Below are 24,548 nucleotides of genomic sequence, written 5' to 3'. Positions count from 1 at the left end.
AAGAAAGAGTGGGGAAGGAAGGAAGGAAAGAAGGAAGGAAGGAAAAGAGAAAAAGAAAGAGTAGGGAGGGAAGGAGAGAGAAAAGAAAACAAAGCCAATGTCCCTGAGCAGGGTTCACTGTACCACTCAGGGCTCACTGGTATAAGAGACTTACTTACAAAGAGATATTTGCAAAACTAATGAAGTGTCTCCTGCACCCTTCACACTGTCCTGTAGGGAGGGGTCAGGGGGGCTGGGTGACTAGCTGATGTTTTTGACAGCATGATTTAACGGATGAAGTAGGTTAGCTGGTGCTCACTAGGTGACTTTTGGGCAAACCCTTTCCCTCCCTGGGCCTTAGCATCCACTGAAAATTATGTCATAATAAAAGCTCGTGGGTAAGGTCAGTGACAAAAGGAAGTGCCCCCTATACACCAAAACATTGAGAGCGGCACTTTTTGTAGTAGCAAAGAAATGGAAATAAAGTAGATGTTCACTGGGGAATGGCGAAACAAATTGTATCACTTAAATATGACCATCTATCATTCTGCTGTAAGAAGCCATAAATATGATGAATACAGAAAGGTATGGACAACTTACTGTGATTTGATGCAGAGGTAGGTAAGGAAAGGTAGGAAAACAATATACATGATGACTAAAACAAACAAAAAAAAAATCAAGACAATATTGCCCAATTATAATGACCAAGCCTGGTCCAAAGAAGAGGCTTGAGAATGGGCCTTTACCCTTGCTTCTTTGTATTCCAGGGCTAAGGCTATATGCTTCATATAATGTCAGACTGTTTTGATAAGTTGGTTAGTTTTTGCTGAACTGTATTTTGCTTCTTTTATTCTTTGCTCTTATTCTAAGCTTTCTCTAAGGATATATTGGGAGATGTAGGTGGCATGAAAACAAAAGCTATTAACAAAGTTTATTTTTTAAAAAGAGAGAGGTCATGGGAGGCAGACAAAGATTTGAAAAAAGAGACACGGCCATGCAGAGTCAGGAAAGAAAGACCACATGATGAACAGAGACAAAGGGTAAGAAAAAATCGAGACAGAAACACAAAGACAAAATGCCATCTTATATCTGTAGAGTACTTTAAAATGTGTTTTAGTTAAATCTCTTCTAGTAAATCATCTTATGGTTTACTCTGTGGACTGAGGAAATAGACAAAGAGAAGAAGGATGCAGGGGTGAAGACAGCAGAGACAAACAGCGCTAAAGAGAGAAAGAAGGGAAAGAAATGAAGGGCAGAGAGAGAAGGCAGAAGCCAGGAGGCATCATGTGCCTGGAAAGGCTAAAATGAGCTCTAGGGAATGGTAGAGCAAGAGAAAGGCAAGGGGGAGCCTAGGAGTCCCTTACACACAGCTGATAATGAGGAGCAGCTTGGACACACTCTGAAGGTGGAAGCCGCCAGTAGGAGTGTCTTCAGGGATGTGCCGGGTCTGGGTAGAGCCTATAGAAAAGAACATGGCAGGTTGTCACCAACAGTCACTCACTACCGGTCATCCTCTTCTTCTTCTTCGGGCCCCTTCTTATTCCTTACTCTAAGTTCCACGAGGTCTGCCATGGCAATAGCTGTATAGAGTGTCATACAAGATGGCCCCTACCTTCCAAGGCCTTACCAAGCCATACCCTCAATTAAAATATAAGTTCCTAAGTGATGAATAAAGGCTGTGTCTTCTATTTCTTTTAATGCTCCTCAGATCCTATGATAGGATAGATGTTGAATGGATACTTATTGAACAATTACATTATTGGCCATGTATGTAAGGATAAAAAAAGCATCGGAATAAAATGATTAAACAAAGCCAAGATGGAATCCATAAAGTATCCAATACAGGGAGCAAGGAAGTCACTGTGGGAGTCTCATTTGCCCAATGAAATATAAATATAATCCCTGCAGGAAAAGCTAGGGAAGAAGAGGGATGGATAGCATGGGCCTGGGAATGCATATGTAATTGTTCATCTACCAGCCTTATGGCAGGGAGCATGGACATGGTGTCTTAGCTACTATCGGGGTTGGAACTGTGGTCCCTGGTCAAGCAGTGAGCTTTCTCCAGGAGCAGTGACCACTCTCACAAGGGTGTCCTTCAACATGTACCAGTTCTGCAGGGCTCAAGCAGGGCTGTCAAGGGAACTTAAAGGCATGGAAACCAAGTCCGAATAGAACTTGCTCCCAGTGAAGCTAACAGCAATTGGAATTGTCATGGACTGGGACTTTGGAAAGTCCTAAAAACACTGTATCAGAGATGCTCAATGATAAGGGTGTTTCATGTTTATTAAGATATTTAATGGGTCAAATACAGACTAATGCAAATAACATGTAAAGTACAGAAATGTGTGACTATCTCCAACACACAGCACAATGCCTTATATAAAGATGGTTCACATATATTTGTTGAACTGAACTGCATTAAATTTAATCTCCAGTCAAGAACTTCAATTACAGAAATATAGGCTTCAGTCCAGGGCCCTACCTCCCATTTTCCATCTCCTGCCCTAAAGTGGGTCATACCTGCTACGTGTTTGATCCTATGGCCCACGTCCTCATCTGTAGGAGTAGTGACAGGGCTCAAACCTCCTCCAAATGGGGTACCCTCAGATGGGCATGGGGTCGCTTCCTCCTCCGAACAGCAGGGGCTTTGCTGGCCTTCTCTTTGGGAGACTGTCTGTGTAACTCAGCCAGGTAGGTGCTCTCTGTTTTTGTCAACTCACTCTCTGCCAAGGTAGATGGTGCTATGTCAGGAACCAGGGGTATACAGGCCACATCCCCATCTCCTGACACTTCCCAAATCCAAGTATGGGCTTCCTTCCTTTTAGGACTATCTCTCCTCTCCCTTCCTCCTTCCCTAGATGCCAACTTGCCAGTATGCTGCTTTGGTTAGAGGGAAAGGATATGGGACATCAAGAAGCAGCTCCTACTCAGGATGAAGCATGCTATCCACCTCCTAACAGAGAGATGACATATGCAATCTGATGCACATTGAGATTTTTTTTTTTGGACATGGCCCAAATGAGAATTTCTTTTGCCTGACTATATAGATTTGTAACAGGGATTGCATTTTTCTTGTTTTCTCAATGGAGAGATGGGAAGGAGAGAATATGGATCTAAAAATAAAATAAAACTGAAATTCAGAAAAGAAGTGCCTCTTAGGTGGGACCCTTCTTACCTTCCACAGTGGCTGAAAGCCAGGTAGTGTGTCAAATGCTTGTGAAACATCACAGTTACTGCATGAAATCTTAGTCTCTCTCTTTCACCCTTTGGCACACTCAGACTTTCATTTATGCACATCGGCACGCAGTCTATACATTAACAGTGTGGTGTAGTGGAAAGGGGACTAGATTAGGAATCAAGAAGCTTGAATTCCATTGCTTGAACTACCTATATGACTTTCTGAGCCTCAGAAATAAAATGAGGGAGTGGAAAGTTGGATGATGCCCAAGATCTCTCATGGCTCTAAATAATATAATCCTGTGATCCTAAGCCAGTTCACCCCTGCTGAGCCTCAGTTTGCCATCAAAGCCATCTATAAAAGGGGGACATTAACCTCAACGATCTCTAAACTGCCTTCTAGTGCTACCATTCTGATTCTCCTTATAGTCTACCAACTAATGTTTGCAAATCAAGACTCATAAAGCATGCTTCTCTATACACAATCATTCTTTTCCTGCCTGACCCCACCTTCACACTTTCCAACCCCTTCCACTCACATTCTTCCACCCTTCCCACTAGGGTCCTAGCCACAGCAGTGTTATCAGTCCTCACCCAAATGGCGAAAATAATCCTCGAGCCCACTCCAGAAATTCTTCTCAATGAAGGTTTTCACTAGCCCCCAGGGTTGTTTTCTATAGCGCAGCTCTGTGGAGACCCTAAGAAATGAAGCCCCAAACCAAACCTGTTATTTTAGAATAGGCTTTAACTCATCCGAGAAAAGGGAGGACTCAAATCAAAGGAGACCTTCCTCCCACAATCCCAACTCCCTCAGGGTTTGAAAAAAGCCATCTAGGTACAAGTCACCACCTGTGTTCCCAGTACAGAGGGAGGGCACCTCAGATGACAGGCAGAGGTCAGGGCACTGAGGGCTTCCTAATGCCAAATGCAAAATAATATGGCAAATCCCAGTTACTCCTTCCTTGTTCCAGAGGCTGGTCCCATGGAATTGAATAACTCAGAGGGCTTAAGTTTGAAAGGGATCTCAGAGGTCATTAGGTCCAATGATCTACCCAAATCACAAATCTTAATGACTATCCACTATCCTCTTCCTAAAGAATTCCCAAACCAGGGAACACCTACTCTTCCACCTGTGAAAACCTTGAGCTATTAAGTAGTAATTTGTTATGCTGATCCCAAACCCACATTCCATCTACTAATACTGTTCCCCTCTCCAGGATGAAGCAGAATAAACTCACTATCTACCATCTACCCTATGGAAACCCTTCTAATACTTAAGTTTGAAGGATTTGTGTCATTTTTTGTTCAGAATCAAAGAATGAAGTTTGTTATCTTTCAGGAATCCCCTTCCTCAATACCCAGATCTCCACCTTTCTCACCCGCCATGCCCACTCTGATGCAGGACACAGCACCTCCACCCCATCCTCTTCCCTAAATCTATTTCCTCCTCCCACCTTTTGTTCCCCTTCAGTACCCTCTCTGGTATGTTTCCTTTTCCCATGGATTCATTTGCCCTTCACCAGGAGAGCTTCCACAGTGCCCAGGAGAGGGCACAAAGAGAAGACATGGCAGCTATTTCCAAGTGTATGAGGGGCCATCAGAGAAGAGTAAATTAAACTAAAACGGTTCTGCTTGGCCCCAGGGTACAGAACTAAGTACACTTGGTAGTAGTCATAGAGAGTCAGGCTTGGCATAAGGATGACCTCCCAACAATTAGAGTTATCCAAATGAAGAATGGGCTGCTTTGAGAGCTAGTGGGTTTCCCTTTAATGGAGATCATTAAGCCAAGATTGGTTGGTGATGTTTCTTGGTTACATATACTCATGTGTATATACATATACATATGTGTGCACATACACATGTGTATATGCACACATACATACACTCACATACTGGCAAGATGGGATGGCTTCTGAGGTCCCTCCCAACTCTGAAATTCTTCTATGAAGAACTTAACACAATCATTCAACAAGCATTAATTGAGTGCCTACTATGTACAAAGTATGGTTTTAGAAACCAAGGTGGCTACAACAAAATCTAAGACATGGTCTCAATCCTCTGGGAACTTACTCTCTAGAAGGGAAGATAAGACATGTACAGAAATAACAATACAAGGAAATACACAATGCAGTCATTAAGATGAGAGAAAGAGAGAACACTTGCATCTGGAAGGACAACAGGGGGCTCTGTGGAAGTGGTATTTGAGTTGACTTTGATAGACTAACACATTTCTGGCTGTTCCAATCCATTTCTCTACAACCCCAGACTCCGGTCCTTCCTCTGAGTCCTCTTCCACCTTGCCGTTCTTCCCTGTCACCTTCCAGCTTTGGGTCCTCCAGCCTCCCTGAGCCAGACACCTTATCCTTCCTCCCAACAGCTTCCATCATTGCTGTTACCTTTTCCAATACTTTACAAAACAGACCTCAGTTATGTCCACTGCTCCAGGGCAACCCTAAGCCTATAATGTCAAAAGCATCCCTGGAAGCTGCAGTAAGACCAACAGAAGTCAAGGGTTGAAGCAGTATTCAACCCCATTTCATCTCTAACAACCAATGAAAAGAGCCCTGGATGTAGAGTCAAGCCATGGGCTTGAACCCCGGCTGTGTCACTTAATATTTGGGTGACCTTGGGTGAGTTGCCGGGCTTTTTCCTCATCTTTAAAATTAGGGAGATGATTAGATGATCTCTGAGGTCCCTTTCAGTTCTACAGTTATGACCTATGTGTTAAACCACATGGATGCGCTCTGTTTGGGGTCTCCTTGAAGAACCTCTCCCTGGGCCAACCACACCTCTGGGATGTCAATACCTGAGTCGGCTCTTATTTCGAGCCACTCGGGTGAGCGTGTAGCGGTTGATGGTATAGAAGTAGTCATGGTATGGCACATCGTGGGTGAGCACCTCAGCATCTATCACATAGCATTCGCTCTCCTGGCAGGCCTTGTACATGGTCTATGAAGTGAGAAGGGAGCCATGGGTCAGGACAAAAAGAGAGTTAAGTTGGTTCCCCTACCCCCCCCCACTTCCCAAAGAAATACCTGGGGGGTCTGAGATACTGCCCACACTTCTTGGTACTAGGATTGGGGGGGCCTCCTTTTCTTTCCCATCTACACTTTATTTACCTGTGTCTCTGTAACAGTGGCAGTTTTGGGAGCCAGAGGATTAGTGAGGGTGATGGTGTAGAGAATCACTCGACTCTGGTTTCCATTGTCTTCCTTTTTCCATGGATGAAAGATGATATCTGGTAGTAGTGAGGGGGTGAGGGAGTAGGGAGGGAGAAAAAAAGATACCCTGATTTGAATTTCACCTCCAAGGGAACTGTTCTCAGCTTCTGTGAGTGGACAACTGGAGTCTAAGTAGAGGCCAATGGGAACTTGAGTACAAGGGGAGGGGCAGTGGAGAGAGAGGCAGGAAAAAAGGAAGGAGGGCTGGGTGTATGGGTGGGAGGCAGGACGAGTTGAAGGAGAAAGAGGCTCATTGTAGTATTGCTGAAATTCTGCACAGAGCTCAGGAATTCCAACGGTGCCTGGGGCAGGGGCAAGAGGTCTTGGGGCCACCTACAAGGATTCTGGCAACACTGGAGTTACTGTGATGAGGGTCTGGGTTCTCCTGGGAAAAAGCCCTCCTTTCTCATACACTGTGACTCTCCAGTGCCCTGTGAATGCCCTCCCCTGCTAGCACAGAGGCCAGCATACTGAGATATTATGCTAACTAAACACTGAATTGAATTGCACGTACGAAGGACAGGATATTGTCTGCCTGTACTAAGTTTAGAGCACAAGGTATGGAGCAGACAGTAGAAGGCAGAACAGAATTCCAAAGGAAGGGCCACTGGAGACTCCAAAACTGGAGTCCCCAACTGGTGTTCTGGAGGGGAGATATCTAGATAAGAAAGCAACACGAGTCCCTCTGGGGCCAGAGATATATTCTTACACGTTGGGTTGAGAGGCACAAAAAGAAGAAAGCAAAGATGAAAGCAGAGGAACGACACAAGAGAAAGAGGAAAAGACAGAAGGCCATGAGGGAAGTGGAAGAAGGAAAACTGGAAGATGACGATAGCGGACAGGAAGGAGAAAGGAAAGGGGAAGGGAAAGGAGTGAGTCAGGAAAGAAGGGAAACTGGAAGAGAAGAGAGAAAGAAGTGAGAAGAAAAGGAAGGGAATGTTCAAAGGAAGGAAAAGAAAACAAGGAAGAGCCAGTGAAGGAAGAAAAGGGGAACCCCGGATGAAACAGACCAGAGAAGCGTCGCTGTTCCATGAAATCCCTCTGAAAGGGAGAGTCCGTGAAGAGTAGGTCGTAGAGTTTATCAACACTGAAGTTAAAGACCTCATTCACATACTGCCGGCCACTCAGGTCTTCATAGAATGCTTGGACTTCTCCTGCAGGGAAGAGACAGGGAGAGGAACATTGAAAAGGGGCTAGGGGATAGATACAGTTGAGGACCAGGTTACCTCCAAAACAGAGTTTTTTTGGAATGGAATCAGTATCCTAGGCAACATTTTATATGAAGGCCTGGCTACCGAGCAGGGGACAGTGGTGGAACACTTGGAAGAGGTTTTAATTGTGTAATCCACAAATTAGTTCATTCACAGCTAAATAATTGAAAGCTTACTATATTCACTAGTCATTAACCAACCATCAATTAGCCAGTGTTGAGTTAATGATTAATTAATGAATTTGGCTTCTCTTCAATGAACTGGAAGTGCAGTATCTTTCCTACTCAGGTGACTTGAGATTGTCCTTGTGGAAGGGTCCAGTGGGAGGCTACCTCCTCAGCAATCTCATGAGGATGAGTCAAAAGGTTCACTTGACCCTAACAGTTTCCTCATCAGTCTGCCAAGGCACCACCCTAATATACCAGCCAAGTCTAACTTCCTACCATTAGTCACCAATAACTTAAGACAACAAATGGAAGGAGCAGACAATGACTCTAAAAGTCCCCAGTGGAAAGGTACTTTTTACATAGCAATAATGGCCTTGTTCCATTCATACACTAGCATTTACTTGACTACCAGGCTGGTTAGTCAGCCCCTCCAGCCTGAGGGGGTGCACGTTTCCATGGAGGAATATGGTGATGATAAACCCTGGGTGGCAGACAAAGCATAAAGCTATGGGAAGGCTAGAACTACACAGATGGGGTACTCAGCATGGACACTGAAGCAAGAGGGCAGGGTTTGGGGAGGTAAGAAGACAGACTGAAGTTCAATTTCCCCTGCTTCACAATTTTGCCCACAGAGCCAGTTCTGCAATGAGCCTGGAGATACCCTCAAGTCTCTGGGTAGAGATGCCATTTCAGCCTCTTCCACTAGGAGTGAAGAAAAACAAGCCCCGGTCTAAGCCCCTACCTTCGTCATGGGTGTCAGATGAATCACTGAGCTCAGTGGGAATGTCCTCATTATCATTGAAATCCAAGGAGGGTGAGTTCACTGGAGCAAGGATCTCGATCTTCTCCCCAATGATGTTGTCAATTGTGAGCTCCTTCTCCAGAGGGCCATCCCCTTCTACCACTTCTTCTTCCAGGGGCAATCCATCAAACTGTAGCAAGGACAGAGAGGTTAAATTCTTCTGTGACCTAACTAATGGTACTGTGATTCAAGAAGGAGTGTTGGACCCAGCTGAGTAATCATTCACGCCAATAAAATGCTATCATTTCTGGGGTAGCCACCACTCAAGACTCAGAATCATACTGGCTGCATTCCCCCCCCCCCCAAATCTGCTACAGGCTTGCCATGAAGCCTAGTGTAGATTACCCTCCTTCTCTGTGCATATAGTATCATGGTTCAAATGATGCAGAGGACGTTCTGAAAGTCTTGAAAGTTGGTTATTTCCCTTTAAGCCTGATCTAAAACATGGCATTCCTTAGCTAGTTCCATGTCTCCCACTAGGGAGTCTAAGGACGCTTAGTCTCAGTACTAATTCAGAAAGGAAGCTCTCTCCTGTGGCTCTATTACATACACATATAATACACATATAACTGGATATAATACCACTTTGCCACTAAATATCATCTTTATTTCAAGAAATTCCCAGTTTCTTCTGGGAATATTGTTATATTTGTTCTAACAATCTTGCAAGAGAATAGGGTACAGATGAGACTTAGAGAAGATGTGACATGTTCCACAGGAGGCACAAATCCAGGTGTCATGAATGATCTTTGAGAGCACTTTCTCTTGTTATGTTTCCTTGACGGAGCCCCAAAATTCTAAAATCTATACATTTCCTTGATTCTTCTCAGGGTTTTCTCTCCCCAGTTAGACCGTAAAGGTCTAGAAATGTTCCCTTCCCCTTCTTGTCCTAGGAGGAGGCAGGCACCAGAGCTATTGATTGAGCAGGAGAAGGGGGGCAGAACTCGGTGTTCAATAACAACCCTACTCAAAGGCGAAAAGGCTAAGGCACAGTGTCATCCCAAGCATCTAGGGCAGGGACCCTGGGCAAAAGAGCTGGAAATGAACACTCTTTAATTTGGAAGGGATATGAGTTGGGCCCAAGGGACAGGTAAGGCATAATAGCAGAAAGAGAGTGGTTGTGGACAGCATTTGGGAACGGTTTTCATTTGCTCAGAATGGGGATACAAATGGAACTGTCTGAGAAATGTCTGGATCTCCATTCCACCATACTTCCTCCAGCTCTGGGCTCACTTCATAAGCCTCATATGGACTCTTCTATTTGACTATAAGCCCACCCCACTAAGGATTGTGGGGTGTCTATGCCCTACCCTGACTTGCAGGTGCCTAGTATCTGGCACTGCCAAACACCAGGAGGTGAATCAATAAATACTTACTTAATGATCAACCCACCTCTGGAAGAGATCTTATCAGTCAAGAAATCTTTCCCTGAATGAACTGATGTATATCACAAATACTTTCATCCAGGGGTGTCCTGGCTCACAAAAGCACATTGTTAAATTTACAGCATGAGCATTTACACATCAGAAATCAACAAAGGCTATAAATCAGGGCTTGACTTATTGTTTTGTTGATTGTCTGGACTTAAGAAAGAGACGGTGAAAATGTCAATACAGATTAAACTTTAAAATGTGTTATGTGGTACTTTTTTTTTAATTTTGGAAAGCCAGTTGTTAAACATTTACCAGCATATCACTGCTCTTACTCCAACTCACTTCCCAGATCTAACCAGGCTGACTCAGAAGGCTGGTGAAAAAAGGCCAGTGAATTAAGGGCAGGAGTGAGTGAGGGTTGCAATCCATACCGAGACAGGGGCTTCACTGCTTCCAGTGGAGGTCAATGTGCTGTTGGTGATAGATTTCTTCGGCAGCTGTGGGCTGGCATCTGGCTTGGTCTCTATGCTGCTTTTGGAGGAGCTGTCATTCACCTCATTCTCTTCTACTGGGAGCTCCTCACAATAGCTGAATGGGAGCAGAGAGAAAGAAGAGGGCAATCAGTGCCCACTAAGCCCGCTTCAGCTCCTTCTTCCACTTACCCAAAAGGCCAGAAACAGGAGGGCTGACTGAGACCATTCACAAATGTTCCTCAGCCATGACTCCACCACCTACCTTAGAACAAGGGGAACTTGATAATAAACTTTTCTTTGAATGTTCATTTCCACCTCTGGGTCCATCTCATACATACTATTTTTTCCTGGGATACCTTTCCTGGACTACCATATATTTTCTTATGTCCCTAACCTAGAATATCCTCCTTTGTCCTCTCTACGAATCCCCACAAATTAAAAATTTCTGGCTGAAAATGTATATCCACCAGATAGTACTCTTTTTCATCAGCTTCATCATCAAATTCTCTGATAATTTTTGCACTTACACTTCCCCCACCCCCAGCATCAACATCCCCAATAATAACTCTTCCTTTTATAAAGTGTACCATTCACACTAAACCATTAAAGTGGGTGATGGAAGAATTTTTATCCCCATTTATAGATGCATAAAACTAAAGAGGTTAAAATGATTTGCCTAACATGACACAGCAGAACTGAGATTAGGTTTTCTGAACCTAAGTCTTTCCATTATACTACTCTTCCTCCTTTGTATTTATCAGTTTGTACTTTCTGGGGTTTTCCTTCTTCAAGGATCTGCGATTGCATCCACTTGGATATTCTTTCTACCACTGTAGATCACAATACCTCCACATGTTAGTAGATAACCTTTAAAGTGTGGTTGAAAATATTCATCAGCCAGGCTAACTTTCTAGTAATATGTCTCTCCAGACTTAACAAGGCTGGTTCTTAGAGACAGATCCAGAGTTGTTTATGGTCCCTTTTAAAATTCCTTACACCTCAGTAAAGTCTACTGAAGCCTGTGTTTGGGTTACATCAGCCTTCAAGAATTCAGTATCACTTCCATACCATGAAGAAGTAGGATTTTAGTGGAGGTATATTCCTAAGCATTTTAATGTCTATGTCCTATTTCACCCAGTGGATCTGTAGGTCCCTAAGAATATGGATAGTACAAGTCCTTCATCAAATCTCCACCCAGAATGGTCCCCCCAATAATGAGTACTCTGTTCTTGTTGGGGACTGACTGGTATATAATCAATGACATAGTAATTCGTCACCTTGCTTGGCTTCTTAGCATTACCCATGAATGGCAGGATCTCCTCCCCAAGTATCATGATGACCATGGAGAACCACAGATTCACAAGATGTTATTCTTGATTGTCCTCCATGGTTTACCACTGGAGAAATGTCTGTCTTAGTGTCGTGCTCTCCTGATTGGTGAATACCACTTCCAGACCACTATTAAAGGAAAAGTCTTAGCCATGCTTCACCTCATTGTTGATTCTCCAGTGATCTCCCTCACATCACCAGCACCTCTGTCTTATGCAGGTACCCTTTCATCTCCTCCCCTGAGAAATTACTGGATCTCAATTTCCCCTTTGCTTTTCTTCTCCTTCCTCTCCTCTACCTTCCAAGGTCTAGAACCATGAACCATGATCAAATTTACTCTGTCACTGTCCCTGGATAGAATGTGCTATGTGCCAATTTAATCTGCTACAGCTATACTTATCCTCCCAATAACACATACTTTGTATATTATCTCTCTCATTACAATGCAAGCTCTTTAAGGAAAGGGACTGCCTTTCTATTTGTATTTGTATCCTCAACCCTTAGCATTTATTCATTTATATTACTGCTAGAAAATATTGAAGAGTCACATTGGAAGGGACCTTGCAGGCCATCTAGCTCCATCAGCACCAGAGCATAAATCCCCTCTACTGGGCCTGATAATCTAATCCAACCTCATTTTACATGCCTTTGGGCACCAAACCAGCATCATAACAGCAAGGAGAGAAAAGACATAGAGGAAAGAACCCAATCCTGCCATCTAGTTGACTACTGGGCCCTCACTCACCCCATCGTGTTGAAGTCATCATCTGGGGGCACGTAGTCCTCATCGTCACTTGTCAGGCCTAGTTCGTTTCCATAACACTGATGGACAAAGTGCCAAAGCTCCTTGGGACACAGGGGCTGGATGGGGGAAAAGTGAAGTCTTTTACCTTTCCTCAGGTTTTCATTCACCAAGCACAGAATTGTTCTCTTTTAGAGAGTAAAGAGTCTGACTACCTACCACCATGCCCAAGAGGAGTCATGACCTTGTTAGCCAAGAAAAAGATTATTTGACAGATAACTCCTCTCTGGGAGTGTCTCTGCTTTCTGTACATGAGTTTTGTTTTTGTTTTTTTAACTTCCAGTCACAAATGACATTTCATTCCCTACAATGAGGATGGAGAAAGGGGCTAATTTAACTATGCTGGAGATGCTGGCCACACCTTACGCTTTTACTTACTAATGGTAAACCAATAATGGACATTTACAGAAGTAATTCCTGAGACTTCAAAGAAATTTGTTCATCAAATTTGATTTAGAAAAAGGTACAAATAGCTTGCTTATCAAAGGTGAAGATGCCAAGAAGCTAGGAAGAGCAGTTAATATGTTGGGATAAGACAATCAGGATCCAACAACAGCTTGACAACAGGCTAGAATTATGCACCTGATCTAGAAAGATAAAGGTTAAAATCCACATGGATTAACAAAGTCAAAAGCATACAGGACAGTAGAGACAACAGTTCACGTGAAAAAGCCCTGAGGGTTTTACTGAACCAAAAGCTCAATCCAAGTCAACAGTCTGACATAACAAATAAAGGGAATCAGGCAATCTTAGTATAAGGAGAGGAACAGAGTTAAGAATAAAGGAGGAGACAGTCTCAATGTACTCTGGCCTGGTCAAAGTACATCTGGAGAATTCTGTTACAGATCTGAGACTGTGATGTTTATGGAAGGTGTATGAATTCTTGTCAATAATATTATAGGAGATGTCTACTCAAATATTGTCTGCATTAAGTAGGTTTTTTTTTCAACTCTGATTCCATGAAATCAGAAGTTAGTGGGTAAGAAAATTGAAGGTTAGAGTTGAAAAGGAACCTGAGAACACATCTGGTTAAATCTCCCACTCAAGAAGGAATTCCCTTGGGGCAGCTAGGTGTCGCAGTGGATAGAGCACCAACTCTGGATCCAGGAGGACCTGAGTTCAAATCCGGTCTCAGACACATAACACTTACTAGCTGGGCAAGTCACTTAACCCCATTGCCTAGCCAAAAAAAAAAAAAAAGGAATCCCCTTTGTAACATCCTGGACAAGTGGTCATGCCAGGCTCTGCCTGCATGGAATACCTCCAGCGGTGAGTTCACTATCTAAGGAACAAAACCATTTTATTGCTGGACAGATCTAACTATGAAGATATTCCTTCATTATAATGAGGTAGAACCTTCTTCCCTAGAACTCCCATTGGTCTGTTGTGTTCTCTGGGGGCTGCCACAAAGTGGATTTAATAGGAATACAGTGGTCTTCAGCTCCTTGCTCACTGCTGCTTCAGCTTGATTCTCATGGGGTTTAACATCTCTGGTAAAGGAAGGAAAAGTGGGTTGGGACAAGGGTGGGTGGGTATGAGTCTCTTGAGTGGGCTGACTAAAAGCATTTATAGAGCACTTTACATTTGTTATTTCATTTGACCAAATGTTTACATTCTCTGAGCCTGAGGCTTGGGAGAGTAGGAGAAGGTGGGGGGGGGGGGGAGGCAGAAGGCAAAGGAAGAAGAGAGTACTAGAAAGGATCAAACCAAAGGTTTTTTTGTTTTAATTTTAAGAATGTGTAGAGACACTAGCCTCACACTTAGCCCTCCCTCTATTCTTTGAGCATGATGATTTCACAAACAGAGAGAAGCTGGTGGTTTGCAATGACAGAAACACCAATTTCACCTACCTTTGTGTACCGCTTGGAATTATAGAGAGGGTCCTCTGAGACCAGGGGAACTAGGCAGAGGGCAATGCCTTACCCATGTCTGAAATGCTCTTAAGGAGACCCCACACAAAGTGGGAGCTTACCCTTAGCTTTCTTTCACATATACCATACACCTATCCGGGATGGCTCATTTCTTTCCACTTGTTTGTCCCTTTGAAGTAGTCTGGGGTGCTGGGAACCCTGAAATGTGAGGGTACAAGGGAGTCTGCCTAATAAGAATTCAACCACTCAAGCCTTCTTTCAGTCAAAGTAGTGAGGTTTACTGTAATTCCAATAGGACAGGGCAGAGATTCAGAGTGAGTCTTTGCCTTAATGGAGGTGAGATTGATACTTAAAAACAACAACAACAAAAAGACAGTGAGAAGATCTGGATGACATTAAGGAGTGGTAAAGAGCCTGGGGTGGACTAGCTGAAGACAATGAAAAGAGTTAAGTGGTCTGGGAGTAAATCAGGAGAGCCACAGTGAAAGGAATGTTAAAAGGATTATTGAGTATGTAGGTGGGCTGGGATGGGCTAGATATCTGTTGGGGGGGGGAGAAGGGAGGCACCACACCAGTGATCTGAAATGTATGGGAAAATTCAGGGACTGGATTGCTTTCAAAGACATGTTTTTTTTTCTTTTTAGGGGTCTAGGTCCCATCACCCCATCATTTGGAAAACCTTCTACCCAATTAATAAAGGTATCAACAAAACCAAAAGCAATTTGAAACCCCTCCTCAGCAGCACATGTGTAAAATCTATCTGCCAATCTCCAACCCAGCCCAGACAACTTAACTCTTTCTATTGTCTGTACCTGGCCTACCCCAGGCTATTTACTACTCCTTAACCCCATCCAGATCTTCTCACTGTCTTTTTTTTTTTATAAAAGTACCAATCTCACCCCCATTAAGGTTCAGACTCACTAGGAATCTGCCCACTCCTGTTGGTATCAAAATAAACCTCACCTCCTTAACTGAAAGAAGGCTTGTGCTCCAATTCTTTCCAGGCAGACTGCCCTGTACCCTCACATTTCAAGGTTCCTAGCACCCCAAACCGAATCACCTTCAGTCTTTAACTCATCTCTACCCCTCTTCTTTCTTAATTAGCCTACTTGACTCTAATAAAATTCAATAGTTGATACATCTTAAAGTCTAAGTTTAGACTATATAGAGAAGATAGGAAGAAAATAATTTAGCATATAAACAAAGCCCCATGAAGGAGGAGGAAGAATTCAAGAATGCAAGGAAGGTCAACACTGAAAGAGGGAGCAGGGTATGGTCGGGTAAAGGCACAGGGAGCAGGGAAGAAAAGAGAAATTAGCCATCTGGTAGCTTCCTATTTTAACTAATGAGTCTAGCTAACTATATACTAAGCTAAATTCTTTTATCTTTTGAAGAACAAGTGATCTCAATGCCCTCTAAATTTCGGAGCCTTGGGCCAAAGCCAAGTCCCGCCCCTCATCCCTACTTATGGTTCTGATTTAACAAATATATGAATCAGAGTTCTATCTGGGGTTCTTTTGTAAATGCATTTATTAACTTCCAGAAGGTCTTGCTTTGGGACTTCTCTGGACCTCTCCATCATGCCTTCTCTCCCCAGGAAACTCAGCACTGGGAAATCTTGTGATGCTTCAAGACTGAATCTGCCTTGTACTCATATATCATCAGTACCCTCTGCCCCTCTGATTGGAGTCTCTGGCTAGAGGGCATGAACTCCAGGACTTCTATTTTTAAAAAAAGTTCCACAGTTTTTCTCCTTTTCTTCAAAAGCAGCTATGCTGCTCTTGTAATTCTCCCAGAACTGTCTCACCTCTCCCACACCCCCACACCCCCTTGCTAAGTACTTCCTCCCCTTTTTTCAGTTTCCTTGAGGGCAAGTTTGTCTTTGTTTTTATTATTATTTGTATCCTTTCCCCCCCCTTTCCAATTTAGCTCAGTTCTGGTACATGTTGTTTTTGTTCAGTCCTGTTCAACCCTTCATGACCCCATTTAGGGGTTTCTTGGCAAAGATACTAGAGTGGTTTGCCATTTCCTTCTCCAGCTCATTTTACAGATGAGGAAACTGAGGCAAACAGGGTTAAGTGACTTGTCCAGGGTCACACAGCTACTGTGGTGCTGAAACCAGATTTGAACTCAGGTCTTTCTAACTCCAGCCCTCTACCCACTGTACTACCTAGCTTCCCCTGGCACACAGTAAGAGCTTAATAAATGCTTACTGACTAAGATCCTATACCTACTGAATAAATCAATCTGAGCCCCTCAGACTGGAATTTAAGGGCTTCTATAATCAGGAGCCAACCTGCTTTCCTAGTTACATCATATTCTACATCCCTCTGGGATGTTAAACTGGCCTACTTTCTTTCTCAATTTCACATCTTTGCTTATGCCATTCAGTATTCATATAATACCTTCTCACTGGTCCTCTATGCCTGATGAAATGCTATCCACTCTCATGACCTAGTTCAGATGGCATCTCCTTAATGAAGCCACCTCTCATTCCCTCAATTGGAATCCATCTTGCCTTCACCTTGGTTGTAGTGGGAACTTTCTTATGCATTTATCATATTCTATTTTGAATTAAATGAGAGAATATACGTAAAGTGCTTTGAAAACCTTAAAACACATTATAGATGGTAGCCATTATTATTAAAGTTACTTGTGGAGGTCGTACTGCCTTGCTAAATGGACAGCTCTCTGAAGGCAATGTCTCTCATTATCTTTGGATGTCTCTCCACACTTAAACCCCATGCCTCAAACATAGTAGGTGTTCAACAGATATTTGCTGAATTCATAATGTACTCATTTGTTTCATTTGTAGATTTCCTTTGGCCTTTTCCACGGACAGGTAGTTTTCTGTCTTTCTCATAAGACTTGAGACTTCCTCTAGGGGCAAGAACTGTGAGCTCTTCTTTATCTATAACTCCCCCACCCCCTTTCTCCATGCTAGAATCCAGTATAGATCTGTCCTGAGTTCTAGGACAGATCCCTGTAGCCAGTGGGTACTCAACTAAGGCAATGACTGGCATATGATGACATAAATGGTCTATCTAAGACTTCTATTTTAAGGAAAGCACCCAAGCCAGCCATGTCCTCATTCCTCTCCAGAGTCTGCTCATCACTCTTTGGACTTTCTCGACCACTACAAAGCAACCTCCTCATCCTGAAAGCTCACTCCATTCCTGATCTTCTAGAAGACAATCCACCCCTTTCTATCATTGGCTGGTTCTTCCCAGAACTACCATTTTAAGGAAAGTGCTCCACTCATGTCTCTCTAGACTTCCTCTATAATACCTTTCTCCACCTCCACCTCCACCTCCACCCCATTCCTTTTCAGCTTCCTTTTTTGTGCTCTTTTCCCCTCCCCCTCATTAGAATATAAGCACCTTGAGGGCAGGCAGCATGTCTTTCTCCTTGTTTTTGTATTCCCAGTGCTTAGCCCAGTGCCTGGTACATCTATTAATAAATGCCTTTAATAAGCCATTAATAAATGCCTTTTGACTTGACTTGATTTGACTTCTTCCTCCCTCAGATTTTGGGAGATGGTGCTTTCAAGATTCATTTAAATTCTTCCAGTAACTGTCTAATAACCAATTTTTTTATTCCCAGTTTTGAGGCTTCTTAATACAACACGGGAAAGATATAGTCAGAACAAGACAAAAGCAGCCAGAGTTTGATCCTGGGTGAATAAGAACTGATATTTAAATGAGGCTTTTAAGGTTTGAAAAAGCCTTTCCAACGTATTACCTCATTTGATTCTCAAAATCTTTGAGGTATGTACTATTCCCTGTCCAGCCTCAGACAGATAAGCCTCACAGAACTTGTGTGACTTGGCCAAGGTCATGTCACTAGTTAAGTATCAAAAGTGGAATTTAAACCAGGTCTCTCTTGACCCAGGGTCTAGTATTCTAAAGGAAATCATATGCTTAGAGTGTGATGAGGAAACTGAGGCAAACAGGGTTAAGTGACTTGCCCAGGGTAACACTGCTACTAAGGGTTTGAAGCCAGATTTGAACTCAGATCTTCCTAACTCCAGGCCTGATGCTCTATCCACTATACCACCTACCTTCTCCTGGCACACAGCAAGAGTTTAAATAATGCTTACTGACTGACCAAGATCCTATACCTACTGAATAAATCAATCTGAGCCCCTTAGATTGGAATTCAAGGCCTTCTATATCAGGATCTGACCTACTTTCATACTCTTATCACCCTCTGGGTATTCTATGCTTCAGTTAAACTGGATTACTAGAGATGATTCTAGGCAGCCTCTGCTTGAGCTCACTACTGTGGAAGAAAACAAAAACCAAAGCTGACAAATTGCTGGATTGCTCTCAAAATTAGCTGGAACCTGTTTCCTTAGACTTCCCATCTTTAGGACCTCCCTGCTCTGCTCCCTGGGGCCTCGGAGGGGATGAGATCAGAGCGTAGTGGTCTCTGGATCCCTTCCCACTGATGCTTTGATTTGTTTCTCCAAGGACTTACGATCTCCAGGACAAGGAGGTTAAATGACTTGCCCATCTTCACATGATTAGAAAGTATTACAAGTCAAACTCAAACCCAGGGCCTTCTTGACTCTGGGTCTAGTATTCTTTCTACTACAGAATCTCAGGGGCAGTTAGATGGCACAGCAGATAGAGCATTGGCCCTGGAGTCAGGAGGACTCAAATCTGGCCTCAGACACTTGATACTTACTAGCTGTGTGACCCTGGGCAAGTCACTTAGCCCTGATTGCCTTGCCAAAAAAAAAAAAATTATAGCAGCTCTTATGGGGCAGCTAGGTACAGCAGTGTATAGAGTACCAGCCCTAGAGTCAGGAGGACCTGAGTTCAAATCCTGCCTCAGACACATAACACTCAGTAGCTGTGTGACTCAAGTTGCTTAACACTGCTTGTCTCAGTTTCCTCATTTGTAAAATGAGCTAGAGAAGCAAATGGCAAACCACTCCCATTTCTATGCCAAGAAAACCTCAAATGGGGTCACAAAGAGTCAGGCACAACTGAAAAATGACTGAACAGCACCATTTACAAAGCACTTAAACATGTGCATGGGATTCTCAGGACAGTCCTTTTAGTTAGGCAGGGAAAGTTTTGGTTTTTGGTTTTGGTTGTTACTAGACCTGTGATTTCATCACCTTAGGGAACTCTTGGTGAAGAACTCCCTTTACCGATGTAGATCACCGCCTTCTTAGCAAATTATAATCTCTGGGAGTTTCCTAGAGCCCTAAGAGTGATTTGTCCAGGGTCACACAGTCAGTATGGGTCAGAGGTGAGTCTTGAACCCAGATTTTCTTGACTCCAAGGCCAGCTCTCTGAGGGCAAATATATTCTTATTGTACAGATGAAGAAACTGAGTCCTTTACAGCAAATCTAGACTGAGAAGAGAGGCCATGCTTACCTTCTCCAGGAGGGCATTCTGCCAGAGCCGGAACATCATCATATATGTCCTGTCTCGGGCCCCGAAGGATGTAAAAAAGTGCTGGCAAGAGAGAGAAAAAAGGAAAAGACAGGCCTATTCAGAAAAATTAGGTAATAGGAGAACAGCCATTTGGCCTTTCTACCTCTATTTCCATTTGTCAGAGGCTAAGCACCACTAACTCCCAATTTGAATGAATGATAAACCATTTATCAAGTGCCCACTGTCTGCCAGGCTAAAGTGCTGAGGATACAAGCATAAGCAAGAGACAATATACTCCTAATTGAAGTCATCCCGCACAAGCTGCACTGCACAATGCACCACGCCCTCCCCCCCCACTACCATATAAACTCTTTGCTACTGTCTTTACATCTCCAGCAACTAGTACAGTGCCTTGCAGCCTTGCACACAATACACGATGATAAATCAATGTTTGTTGGATTACATCATCCAAAGTCACTGGGTCATAATATCTCACACACACACACACACACACAGACACACACACACACACACAGACACACACAACACACACACACACACACACACACACACAGACACTCTTTGGGGTAGAGTGTTAAGGTGATGTGAGCAAGAAACCACAGTTAAAATCTGGACAACTAAGAATGACCAATCTCTCCTCCCTTTCCTCCCAAACTTTCAGCACAGTTATCCATGAAGAACAACTACCTAGAATTTGATTTCCTTCTACTCTCAAAGTCTCCACAAAGAGACACAAAAGGGTGGAGTAAAATGGCAAACTAGAGGGAGAAAACCGAGAGCCGCTGTTATCCACTAGACAACGAAGAGCTGTGAACCAGGCCCCTAGGAATCTTTGGGCCTCTCTACCTCCTTAGCAGAAGCCTGGCCCCACTCTTAACCCCATTAATCTTCAAGGCCTAGTTAAAGGTCAGCGCTCATAGTAACCTTTCCAAAGACCTGAGATGACTGAATCGGCACATAAATCATCCAGTCTGGCTTGGCCATATCTGGGTAAGACCCATCCCTGGGCATTTCAATTGACTCTCCCTAAGAGCTCTCTGCCTCTCCTTGCCTGCACCCCACCCCCCTAAGCCAACCTATCAGCTTCTCTGCCTCTTGCTTCTGCCTCCAGGCTGTCAGAGTGTTTCTCCCTCTAGTCCCATTATAGTAACATTAGAAACATGAACATTGGTGCAAGAGTGGGGAGGGAGGTAACAGAGGGAGCATTTGAAGCAGGTGGGTAAAGAGGGCTCTCTGGAATGGCATAACTTTACCTTTTCAGTGTCTGTGCAAACCTGGATTGCATTGGGAATGAGTCGGGCTGTTTTCTCTTTAGTCATGGAGCAGATATCTTTCAATCGCACTGTTAGCTGGGGTACCCACAACACAGGAGAAGGAGCAAGAAGGAAAAAAGGACATTAATACAGTCTGTCAGAGAGTTGTCCAATAGCACTACAAAAGACTAAATGAGTTAAAATCAACCAAACTCATCTAGATTTGAAAGGGATCCTGGAACTCATCTAGTTCAACCCTCTCAATTTAAAGATAAGGAAACAGAATTTGGCACATGATAATTAACACAGCTAATTACTGGCACGTGAGGGACCAGAAGCCAAACCTCCTGCTTCCATGTACTTTCTGCGTTCTCTATAGTCTTCCATATTTTCATAGGTCCTATCTATGTTCCTCCAAGTCCTTCCCCTCCTTACCTCATATGTACAATGTTTCCTCCCATATTCAACAAATGTGGAAGTGGATAAAATAAAGGAAACTCTATTTGGAGCCTGCAGTTCTTCAATACATGCTTATTTATACAGTTAATATTAAGGAGCAGGATAGAGCATGAAGTTAGTACAGGAATTACGGTACAGAGGTCCCGCTCTGCCACAGCCAAAGGGAAATGGAGCCTCAGGCATTTACCAGAGTTTCCCAGCGGAAGATGTTGCTGTAGAAACAGATCCAATTTTCAGAGAGGTAGAGTCGGCCCTGGAGGAGAATGTCTCTTTGGAGCGCACATGAGTAATCTAGGGCAGGAGAGAGAAGGGAAGTCAGAGGCAGGAAGCATCCCCCCAAACAGCTGCCAAGTCACTGCAGTTCAGATGCACCTCCCCATCCACGAGGGACACTGATCAACTCTGAGAAAATAATGACCCAGGTCTGAGATCTCTCACCACTGACCAGGAATGAGAGCTACCCAAACTAATGGCCTAAGAAGGATACAGCATCTCGTGCTCTGAAGGTTTTGGAAAGCCATCCATGAGGCTCAGGGAAACAGATGAAGACCTATCTGATGACCATGTATCAGACAAGACAGATAGGAGAGAAGATGCCTCAGAGAGAAAGGAGGGTTTCCAGCTCAAGGTGCTATTGACCCAGAGGCTAAAGAAGCAGAAGGAAGTCTAGTGGCATTGGAAGCCAGAGTGTTAAGGAAGGGTGGCCCAGTACAGGAGGTGATTCCCTGTCACTGCTGTAACAGCTTGAAGAAACTCATATAAGGGGATCAGAGAGGTCTCCCCAAAGATTTGGAGGAGTAGTAACTTCCTGGGTTTGTAAGTTCTGAACAGCCCTCTGATTAGGCAAGGAGAACTATGGACATTTATATTTGCCTCAGTCCATGGGAACATTCACAGAAGTAGAAGCCATTCTAGAGGGCATCTGTAAGCCATTAAGTCATGCAAGCCAGAAGCAAAGAGCCCAATGAAGTTTAGCTAACTGCCTTGCCTCTTCCCTCTGGTCTTCTCCCTACAAATTCCCTGCTACTTAACTCTCCACCTAGATGAGGTAGAAATGATGTGAATAAAAGTGTTTACAGCTTAATTAATAATAATAATGTATATAGTTAACGTTTATAAGGTATTGTACTAGGTACTGGGTAATCTCACCACCTGAAAACAAGGAAGCATCTCCCCCAAACTCCCATGGGCCACCTCTAAGTGTCAGCCTAATGTCCTTTTGCTCTAAGAGGGTACAGGTAGTCTGGTATCCAGAACAACATACGGCCATATTCTTTTTCTGGTAAAACAGCTTGAGTAATGGCCCCTGTTTGGGGGTCACTCCCGGCTTACCAACGATAAGACGCTCTGTGTCAGGGAGCTGCTTGAAAAGCTTTCTGAAGTCTTCATTCCGCTGCTTGTAAGTTGGGCTTAACACCTGCATGACAAACAGTTAAGGTTAGGGGGATGAGAGGGGAAAACACTTGCGGAGGCCAGAGGGATAGAGTACAGGAGAGAGGGGCAGTATATTAGCAGAGAGCAGTTTCCCCCATTTTAGGAAGGAGAAGATGAAATGTTTTTATCCAACATATACAGCAAGGCCAAGTTATGCAGGAGGTTTAGTAGGGAGTAGGAGGTGCGGTGGGATGGAGAGAAAGAGAGAGTACAGTAGACTTTGCCTCCCAGGGCCATACTGAGAGAAAGCTAACAAGGACAAGTGTACCCACATTATGCACAGCCCTGCCCTGTGCAATACGAACAGAAAGGAGAGAGGTGAAGCACTCCTCCAGAAGCAACAGGAAGCCCTAAGTTATCTTCCAACGTTAGTCTCACCCCCACCTCAAAGAAGAGGGGACACGAATGCGAAGGGAACTTCAAAAGGAAGGTGGAGGAAAGGGACAAATGCTCTGATGCCCTACTAGTGATAGCCTTTTCCACGCACAGTTATGTCTTTTGGGAAAAAAAAAAGGTTAAAAAAAAAAAAGCTTGGAACTGGAAAAGTGGCTTTGTTTCTGAGATGTGAGCAACCTCTTTAAAGTTCCAGGGTTTGGAAAGCTGCGACCTAGAGGCCACATGTGGCCTTCTAGGTCCTCAGGTGTGGCCTTTTGACTAAGTCCAAGTTTTACAGAACAAATCCTTTTTTAAGGGGATCTGTTCTGTGAAGTTTTAGATTCAGTTAAAGGGCTGCCCTTGAGGACCTAGAGGGTCACGTGGGTCCTCGAGGTCACAGGTCTCCCTCCCCTGTTTTCAACCATTCTCCCCCTTCAGGTCTTCCAGTGTCTTGAATTAGGCAGCTTGTTTGGCTAATACTAAAACCCAAACTTCTTTTAAAAAGCAATTCATCACCAATGACAAAGTGAATAGAGAACAGGCTTTGGAGCCAGGAAGACCTGAATGCAAGTCCTACTTCTGAAGGACACTGGTGCGACTCTGGGCAAGTCATTTAATTTCCCAATGTAGCAGAGGAGGCACAAATCTACACAGGTCAAGGAAGTTTTCTCATCTGGAAGAAAACTCTATAAACAGAATTACAGATCCAGTCCTCGGTTCCTAACTCCAACATCTATAAAATAAAGTATCTCATAGATTCATATGTTGAGAATTGGAAAGGGCATCACCAGCTAAGTATTTCAACCCATAAACGAAAGGAATCGCCATTATAATATACCTGACATAAGTGATCGGTCCCCCTAGGCGTAACACTGAAATAGTCTAATCAATCAGGAAATCAACAGCACTGATTAAACACTATGTATGTGCCAACCACTAAATATAAAGATAAAAATAAAACAGTTCCTGCCTCCTAGGGACATACATCCCAATCTATAATAAGCAAGAACCCTGAGCACACACAAGCAACTGTGCAATTTAACAAAGGATAATATCCCTGCAAGAGGAAAGGATAAAAAAGTCAGTCAAAAAGCATTTATTCAGCACCTACATATTATGTGCCAGGCACTGTGCTGAATGCTGGGGATACAAAAAAAAAAAAGGCAAAAGACACTCCCTGCCCTCAAAGAGCTCACAATCTAATGCAGGT

The 24,548-nt window shown here is 43.6% G+C and overlaps 1 protein-coding gene across 1 annotated transcript in view; it reads right to left on the bottom strand.

Moving 5' to 3' along the window:
- The window catches only part of GRAMD1B (GRAM domain containing 1B), a 242,825-nt gene that overhangs the window by 11,563 nt on the left and 206,714 nt on the right, over window positions 1-24,548 (bottom strand). Inside the window, 14 exon segments of the mRNA XM_078146908.1 lie at window positions 1,344-1,437; window positions 2,500-2,559; window positions 2,562-2,702; window positions 3,751-3,854; window positions 5,963-6,105; window positions 6,276-6,394; window positions 7,388-7,531; window positions 8,498-8,687; window positions 10,362-10,518; window positions 12,478-12,593; window positions 19,797-19,877; window positions 21,071-21,166; window positions 21,717-21,820; window positions 22,862-22,946. Coding sequence (XP_078003034.1) covers window positions 1,344-1,437; window positions 2,500-2,559; window positions 2,562-2,702; window positions 3,751-3,854; window positions 5,963-6,105; window positions 6,276-6,394; window positions 7,388-7,531; window positions 8,498-8,687; window positions 10,362-10,518; window positions 12,478-12,593; window positions 19,797-19,877; window positions 21,071-21,166; window positions 21,717-21,820; window positions 22,862-22,946 — 1,634 coding nt within the window.

This window comes from Phascolarctos cinereus, unplaced genomic scaffold, assembly GCF_003287225.1.
Source record: "Phascolarctos cinereus isolate Bilbo 61053 unplaced genomic scaffold, phaCin_HiC Scaffold_726;HRSCAF=1367, whole genome shotgun sequence".
NCBI classification, from domain to species: domain Eukaryota; kingdom Metazoa; phylum Chordata; class Mammalia; order Diprotodontia; family Phascolarctidae; genus Phascolarctos; species Phascolarctos cinereus.
Note: the sequence above shows the minus strand (reverse complement) of the source record. Positions and strands in the feature narration are given on the sequence as shown.